The sequence below is a fragment of the Camelus ferus genome, chromosome 13 (assembly GCF_009834535.1).
Source record: "Camelus ferus isolate YT-003-E chromosome 13, BCGSAC_Cfer_1.0, whole genome shotgun sequence".
Taxonomy (NCBI): domain Eukaryota; kingdom Metazoa; phylum Chordata; class Mammalia; order Artiodactyla; family Camelidae; genus Camelus; species Camelus ferus.
The window spans coordinates 30,647,906-30,656,878 of record NC_045708.1 but is presented as its reverse complement, the minus strand read 5'-3'; the positions used below and the strand labels follow the sequence as shown (position 1 = coordinate 30,656,878).

Below are 8,973 nucleotides of genomic sequence, written 5' to 3'. Positions count from 1 at the left end.
CCCCCAGCAGACCTTCCCCTCAGCAGCCTGGCTCTGGCTCTGTACACCTCATCTTTCTCAGGAATATCAACCCCCAGGCCCAGCCAAGCCACCATGGGAAAGATATGAGAGAACAACATGCTTCTGGAATGGGACTACTCTAGAAAGCAGCAGGGGTCCAGGGAGTAAGGTTAGCAACCATGTGGTCATTAAGAAGAAGGCATTAGTATCAGGCCTGGGTTGGTTAAAATTCCAGCTCAGCCACCGAGCAGCCATGTGACCTTAAATGAGCAAATTATTTAACCTCACTGAACCTTGACTTCATCATCTGCAAAATGGGAACAATAATTACAGAATAATGAAGATTTAGAAATTAGAATCAATAGTAAATGCTATTACAATCAGTATTTTCCAATATCCAGGCCTGTGTACGATTTGTCAGGCCTCTCTTCCAGGCTCCAACAAAAAAAATCCTAGAACTTGCCTGCACTACTGTACTGTGATAGTGAATTGGTAAGAAATTATGTTACCCAGACAGGAATGGGTTAACATCTCCCTGTTGACTAGAGCCTCTGGGAAAATGCCTTGATTCCAAGGGGTGAGTATTGGATGGCAGGCAGCAAGGGCTGTGACAGCAGAAGGAACACAGAACTTTTCAGAAAGAGACCAGGGGTGACTGCCTGTTCCAATAGAGGGTGGGGCCCAGGGGCTCCATCTATGGCTGTGTTGATGTCCCTTGTACCTTTCCTACCATGGGGTGAGAGTTCAGCGGTCAAGTTCCTCCAGCGTTGGGGGAAGAGACAGGGCCTGAACGCAGGGTACGTGTGCACAGCTCTTCCCTTCTCTCTGCCTACCCGCAATCTCCCCTCCCTCCTCCGGACGGCTCAAGTACCCAGTTAAAATTCCCTTAGGTGACTGCTTCCTGACACATAACTGCTCAATAAATGTTGGTGGAACAGAATTGCATGCAGGCCATAAGGTTGACTGGTGGTGGGGAAAGGGCTTTCCCTGAACTCAGTCCAGAGGCAGCAAGCCTGAGGGTGGTTACCACCCCAGGATCAAGTGCCAGGAACAGGGGCCCCATCCACAGGGGCCTGCTGTCGAAACCTGGCAGCTACCCCACACTAGAGAACACAGGAGCCACGTCTTCACTGTCAGTATTCTAGCAACTAGGAGGGAGGGAGGAAGGAAAAGGAAGAAAAAGGGGAAGGGAATGAAGCAGAAAGTAAAGCAAGCTAGCAAAAAAGGAAGTTAGAGACTGAATAAATGGACAAGTCAGGACTCAAAAGTCTGGACCAAAATAGAAGCCCTGGCCTGAGAACTTGGTCCAAAAAGGGGAAACGAGATTGGCCAGCAAGTTATGCCCCAAGATCAAAGCAGGTCCTGCGTCTCACTGGCAGCAGACACTCCCACTCACAGCAGCTGTCACAAGGGCTCTGGGTCTGGAAGGATAATGGTTCCGAGCTGCCCAGGCTGAGACCAGTAGACCTAGCTTGGTAATGAGCTTAATGAAGACCTTGGTCTTGGGATCAGACATGCTTGCTTTGAATCCCAACTCAGCCATTAGATTAGGTCATTCCACCTCTTAGAATTTTATCTTGAAAACAGGGGCACTACTACCTGGCAGACTAGTCATGGAGGTCAGAAGTAACAGGTGGCCCTCAGGAAGTGCTTGCTGGATGGCAACTTTTATTATCAGGGAGCAATTCATACATGCAAGTTTGGGTGACCATATGTTTAAAATAGCTTGTATGGAAATTTTCAAGGAGCAGGAAAATGTATACAAAATAAAAGTGCTTTGTAAATTGAGAGGTACCCTACAAATGTTAGGGAATTGTTTGGAAATTCTTTTATGGCTGGAGAAAATACAGGCTTTGGGCTTGGGCCCTGCCACTGATTTGTCATGTATGCCTGTTTGGCATCTGTCACATGTGGGTCATTTCTACTTCACAGGGTTGTTGTGAGAATTCAACAGGATGATGAGTGGAAAGCTCCTGGCACATCCCTTCCTGGGTGGGTGAGGACCCCATGTCACAGGTCAGGTCATACGGGCACCAGAATCACATTCTGCCGACTGGCTACAAACGAACAGGGCCCCTCACTCCGGAAGAGCAGGACCTCAGATTGGCGAAAGGTAGAGGGATGTCTTCTGTATATGTTGCAGGAAATTTGGGTGAACACTAAATAAATGTCCATGCAGGAAACACTGAAACCTGCCACATGCAGCCAGGCCTTCAGAAGGAAAAGCAGCCAGGTATGACCCCTACCAAGCTGTCCCAGACTTAGGAACTTAACTATTGCTACTAAGGGCAAAGACTCATTTGAGATTTATTGTGTCCCACCCCTCAGTCCCTACTCCCTGGCACTCATTTTCCCTCAACACAGAGTTAAGCGTCAATCAGTAATCAGTCTAAAGTTGAAAAGGTTCTCATGCTTGGCACTGACATCCCACAGAGCAAAGGGTCCAGGGCCATATCAAGAAGGCACACCAGCTCCCACTTCCAGGGAATCACTTGGTCCCACCACATACCCGCTGGGTGACTTCACAACCAGTGACTTCACCTCTCCACTCCTGTCTCATCTTACTTCCCTGCGGGCTGCTAAGACAACCAAATGAGATAATGAATGTGAACGTGACCTACAGAATATAGGATACAGTGGACGGTCAATTAATATTAATTCCTTCCCTTCCCTTTCCTCTTCACAGGCCCCAAGAGTCAGCCTTTCTTTTGCTTTTCAGAGCAGCCACTCACTCTGTCTTTCTTGGACTTCAACTCCCTTCTGCAGTGGCTGCAGTATGACCATCTCCCCACTCCTTTGATGCCCACAAATAAGTACACAGGTCCTTCTCATTCAAGGTTTTACTGCTAATCACTCTGGGGAAACAGATGTAGGTTGGGGTAGGGGTGACAAGTCAGACATGGGGGAGTGTGAAGGTCCCTGGATCATGGCTCCTTGAGGGCTTCCCTTTCATTCCTAAGGCAGGACCCCAGACCTCTTCTCCAAGCCAAGGAGGCCCCTTTCCCCCCTGCTCCACCCAGCCCAGTTGGAGTACAGCAGGTGGGGACCGGTGGACCACTGCAGTGTGCCCTAAGCAGTGCACATACGATACGGAGGACCTCCAGACCATGATGCCCATCTCATAGGTACTTCCTCAAAGTCCAGGGGATGGTTGCCCTAATGATATGAGCATGTACTAAGCCTACCCTATTTCTCTTTCACCCCAAGGAGATGAAGGCAAGACGGCATCCTCTGACTTTCCACAGCAAGAAACTGGCCTGGAAAAAAGAAAGGACTTTTACTCAGAGTCCCTTCTCAGGACTTCCTGGAGATCCTGGCTTCAGAGACAACAGAAAACCATTTTCCAAGGTGGGACGAAGTGCTTGAGGTCAAGGGGACAGCAGCAGATCCTAAAGATCTTTCTACACTAGGGTGGGGTCTCCTGCTCTCTGTCCCTCGCCCTCCTTCAGCTGGAATCTTTCCCGGCCTGTTCTCCCCGGTGCGTTTTCTGGTGGCGGATGAGATTGGAGCTGCGGGAGAAGTGTTTCCCGCACTGAGTGCACCGATAGGGCTTCTCGCCCCGGTGGGTCCTCTGGTGAGCTCCAAAGTTGGAGATGTCACTGAAGGTCCGGCCACACTCAGCACACTCGTAAGGCCTCTCGCCCGTGTGTGTGCGGTGGTGCACGCCAAAGCTGGAGCTGTTGCTGAAGCTCTTCCCGCACTCGCAGCAGATGTAGGGCGCGGGCTCCAGGTGGGTCCGGTAATGCACCGCCAGCGCCGAGCTCTGGCTGAAGCTCTTGCCACAGATGTCACAGCGGAAGGGCCGCTTGCCCAGGTGATCCTGCTGGTGCGTGGTGAGGTCCGAGTGCCGCCGGAAGCTCTCCTCACAGTTGGGACACTTGTAGTGCTTCTCCTCCAGGTGGATCCGCTCGTGCCGGATGCGGTTGGAGCTTCTCGAGAAGCTCTTGCCACACTCAGAACACTTGTAAGGCTTCTCGCCCGTGTGGATCCGCTGGTGTGTTCTCAGGTTGGAGGTGTTATTGAAGGTTTTGCCACACTGGGCACAGATAAAGGACTTCTCGTCGGCCTCGGGCCTCGGGGGAGCACAGGGGTCCTCTGGCTCCAAAGCGGGGCCAGTGACTGCCTGCCGTGGCTTTTCTGGATGGATCCCTTGTGGCCCCTCTGACGAGCTTTCTTGCCCGAGCTCTTTATCCCCATCTGGGATCCGAAAACCCTCTGAGTCATCCACTCTCCAGGGCTCATTACCCCGTTCCCCTTCCTCAGGCAGGTGCTGTTCTGGGCTCTGCTCCTTCTCACTGCCCATCTCTGAACCCTGAGAATGAACACAAATGGCCAACACCTTTATTCCTTGGGTCAGGCCAGACCCCAGGGAACCTTTTGTTCTGGTTGAGGGGGTGTACACCGTCCCCATGGAACCATCCATCAGCAATAACCTCAATTAACCAGAATACTTGGCTAGAATGCCTTTACTTACTAACTTTCAAATGACAAACTTCCCGACATTTAAAGCTACCCCAGAGCAAAGAGAAGGCCCCAGCTTTGTCCACCCTCAACAGGTATCTGTAATTTGTATAATGTCACTTTTCTTAATACCACTAAACAATGACAGGCTAGACTATCATTCACGTGTAAGTAAAGGAGCTTCCATTTGGGAATGAGTTTGATTTTTCTGCCTAACTGTAAGTTAATGGAAATTTCCTCTGTTTAATCTCTTTTGAAAAAACTTCTTTAAAAGTATCCATCTATTTGCCTGCTTTCAAAATGGAGACAACAGAACCTCTAATCCTGGAGGCTCTCCTAGTTTTTATACAAGGCCCAGCTTTGAATCCTCTTAAACGTTCCACCGCCCTCCCGTTCCCAGACCTTACCATAATCCAGCAAATAAAGGGTTAGCATCTGGGCCCTCCAAGACCTACAGCAGGGCCTGGGCTGTGTCTGTTCTGACTGGTCATCACCCACTTCCACACTCAAACACTACACACAGCAGTGTATACACACAGAGTCTCACACACATTCACAACACACACACATACCACACACGGTCACACACACACATCACACACACCACACACAGCCCTCCCACACATATTGCCACATTCCTGGCTGCACATACAGCTAACCTCTCACAACTCATGCAATCTCACACACACACTCATGTGCCCCCTCCCCACGCCCCGCTCCCACACACAGGGCCCAACACAGGGCATACTTATGCAAGTATCAGTAAATGCTTGCTAAGCTGCAAAGACTTCTTTGAGTTCCTACATCCAAGGGCAGGAAATGAGGGGAAGAAAGTACTTCTGATAAGAGGGGAGTGATGTTTCCTCTGGGCCTTGAAGAAATAAAGACATTTCAAAAGGCAGAGTGGGCTGGTGGAGATACTGTACAGAGTAACATGAACAAAGGGATGAGGGAGGGAAGCACAGACTATGATGGGTCACTGATGACAGAAAATGAAAGATTGATAACTGCTTCAAGTCAGCAAGGATCCGTGGAAAACAGCACCACAGAATCACTGAGTCTATGGACTCCATGGAAGGGGCACTGACTACATTCAGGGTGGGATCCCAGTGGTGACACATACTGTCTTTACAACTCTGCAAATTATCCAACTACTCTGAGCCTCAACTCTCACATCACTAAAATTGTGATACCGACCGACACTGCAGGACTTTGATAGAGACAAGGCCTATAATTTGCTCAGTGTAAGGTGTGGCATTCAGTAAATGACAGCTGCTATTATAATTGTTGAAGACACTATATGCTAGCCCTGTGAAGAATGCAAGAATGAAAAGGATCCCTTACATGATCTTCTTTGGGAAAAAAAAAATTTTTTTAATAAAAAAATGGTACAAAACTATATAATCTAAAATGTGAAATACAGACAGCAACTCAAATCTTTAAGGAAGCGGGTGGAGGGGGTCCAGCCAACTTTTTCTGTAAAGGACCAGAGAGTAAATATTTAGTAAATATTTGTGGCCATGGGATCTCTGTTGTAGCTACTCAACTCTATCATTGTATCATAAAAGCAACCACAGAAAATCCGTAAATAACTGGGTGTAGCTGTGTCCTAATAAAACTTTATTTAAAACAAAAGGAGGCAAACTATAATTTGCCAATCTCGATTAGAGTGTTTCTTCAAGAATATAGATAAGCGATGTGAAAAATCACAGGCCTGCTTCACTTTCAAAAATGCAAGTGAACATCAGAAACAACTTATTCCTTGATACTTATTCACTATTTCCTGACTATTCTTTAAAAACTTACAACCTCTTCCCCCACACTCCCAATCCCCCTGCCCCTTAGCACTTCTCACCTAACAATCTACTTTTTACGTCTATTACTTGGTATCAGTCTCCCCCTGCAAAAACGTAAGTCCCATGACAGCTGGCTTCTTTGTTTTATTCATTAATGCAACCCAAACTCCTATAGTGGCAGTTATATATAGCAGATCCTTAATAAATGTTGGTTGAATGAACTGAATGAAGACCAGGCTTCCTGTCTCCAGAACCCATTTTATCCTTACTTGTGTCTATTCTCACCCACTGTTCCTTAGCAATCTCTTAATTCCTGCCCACTTTCTCATCTCTGCACCCACACAATCTTATACTTGCTTTTACAGAGATTTACAATTATTTGTTTACATGTCATGTAACAGTTTCCACTATTAGTTTACAAGTGCAGGACCTGGGACATTTTGGTAATCCCTCCAGCACAAGGCCTGGTGCCCCAAACTGTTTTAAGTATGAGTGAATGGATACGATCTTAGTTCCCTTGCTACCCCTGCCCACCCCATCAAGGGCTCTAATCTCTTTTTATACAATGAACTACATAACCTCCACTCACTACCAATCCTGCTATTCTGAGAACCTACAATATACCAAGCTCTGACTCTACTCAGGGCTGAATGCTGGGTCAAAATAAAAGCAAAAAGAGTTAGGACTACAGTCACTACCCTACAACAGTTTATGGTACAGCACAGTGAAAACAGGCCATGAACTCCAGACACTCATAGGGTAGGTTAAGTTGCAGGGAAAGGAGGGAAACTGTAATTTGTCCAAGGGCACATAGCAAGTGAGTAGAACTGAGAGCTATGCCCATCACTCCAAAGCCAGTGCTTTTAAGCATACACCAGTATCGGAGGGAGGAGAGAAAGAAGGAAGGAAGAAAGGAAAGAAGGAAATAAAAACAGTGCCACCGGAGTTCTGATGACACAGGCATATCTCCCTGAAGAGCTCAGGGATGAGCAGCTTTACAGCAAAGGTGGTCTTTGAGCTAGGACTTGCAGGATGGGTGAGCAGGATTGGGACTTACAGAGGTGGGGAGCCCACGATCTACCAAGACAGTGGCAGGTAAAGTAAAGAGGCACTTTCACATCACATTTCAGAGATTTGGGAGAGAATGGGGCTTGTGGGACTTGTCCTCCCAGGAGTCTCAAGAGGTACAAGGAGGACCAAGAATGGAAGGGATTGAGGAAGTGGAGAAGGAGCCAGGTCTAAGAAATAAGCTCCAAGAAAATGGGCAAGAAGATGGGGCTGGTGATCACAGATGCTGAAGGTCAAGGGCCTGGGTTAGGGGCAAGGGGCCCAAGCTAGAAAGCGGTATAAAGGGCCAAAGTTTGGTGTCTCTACGGTCAAGCCGAGAGCTGGGGGTAGGAAGGGGAGAAAGGAGTTTGGAAAGATGAGGGAAAATGTGTGAAAGAACAGGGAACTGAACAGCGGAGGTGGATAAGGGATCAGAGATAGTGGAGGAACAAGAGTCAGGGGGTCCGAGGAGATGGTCAGGGGTTGTGTGTAGCCGGGTGAAGTCTGAGGGTACAAGCGTTCTAGAGGACAGGAGCTGGGTTCAGAATTGCCGGCGGGCTTCGGGCTGTAGGGCTGGGAGAGAAGCTGGGGCTGACCCCAAAGGTACGGTCAGTGGCGGCGGTGCTGAAGTAACCAAAACAGGAGAAGGGCGGGACGGTAGGGGCTGGGGCCGAGAGCCTGGCCGTGCAGGCCGGGGGAAGGAGACAGGGGTCGGGGCGGAGGGACCACAGAGCCCCCTGTGCTCCCCACTGGGTCCGCGGAACAAAGCCACAATTCCAAGTCCCCGGTGAGAGGGAAGGGGCCATGTTTACAGTTCCCCGCGAAGCCATGTGCGCCTCCCTCGCGACCTCGGGCCCAACCCCGACCCACCTCTCTCCCGCCGCTCTGTCGGGTACAGCGCCGTCTGGCTGGACCGGGGGGAGGACCCGGAACCGGAACCCAGAAGGGATCCGCCCTACCTCTTCAGGATTGGCTCTCGAGCACTGTCTTTCCTTTCCATTGGCTAAACTGGCTGCCACAACGCAAGAGACCCAGGCTGAGCGACCAATAAGCTTCGGCCCTGCGCATGACCTGCTGGGAGTTGTAGTCCTACCAAAGAGAGTAGCCTCGGAGAAGAAATTTGAGAAGTTTAGAACTGTGTACTGGAGACTGGGGTCCTTCTAAGGTAGTCGGATTTCCTTCCACGCTCTGGCGTTAAAAGCCCAACGTGCAGGGCCACCGGTCTTGGAAGTTGTAGAATATGTAGAGTTACCCTACATGATCTCCAAGGGGTCATGAACTGAGAGTTTCTTCTCTACTTTGAGTTGGTGACCCTTGATGGTCCTGTGGGCATCCCATAAAGGCGTAGAGTCCTGCGCCACACTGGAGGTTTATAATTTAAAGTCAAAAGATAATGGAATTGGAAGGGGGTTTAAAGATTAGCTAACCCAATCCCCTTTTAAGAGAAGCTAAACATTTGTCCAAGAAACCACTTGTGCTTTCGCAAAGCCCCTTGCGCAGGGATTTTTCTGGATGCTACAGTATTTAAACCTGACTGACGTTCATCAGTCCAGACACAAGACGACCACTAAGGTATATCCAGGACTAGGATTTTTTGTTTTCAGGTTTAACTTCAAAACAAAACAAAACAAAAGTCTAATTGAATTTGTAAGGCTAAAATTCTACAGAT

General features: G+C 48.8%; 1 protein-coding gene across 1 annotated transcript; it reads right to left on the bottom strand.

Annotated features, from left to right (window-relative positions):
- Window positions 1-2,822: 2,822 nt before the first annotated feature.
- Window positions 2,823-8,229, bottom strand: ZNF691 (zinc finger protein 691). The gene is made up of 2 exons (XM_014554525.2): window positions 8,175-8,229; window positions 2,823-4,312 (listed from the first exon to the last, which is right to left on the bottom strand). The coding sequence occupies exon 2, from the start codon at window positions 4,301-4,303 to the stop codon at window positions 3,446-3,448; it is 858 nt and encodes a 285-aa protein (XP_014410011.1). The 5' UTR covers window positions 4,304-4,312; window positions 8,175-8,229; the 3' UTR covers window positions 2,823-3,445.
- Window positions 8,230-8,973: the final 744 nt, after the last annotated feature.

Excerpts from the sequence above, each read along its gene's own strand:
- ZNF691 (XM_014554525.2), bottom strand. The coding sequence starts at position 4,303 with ATGGGCAGTGAGAAGGAGCAGAGCCCAGAACAGCACCTGCCTGAGGAA.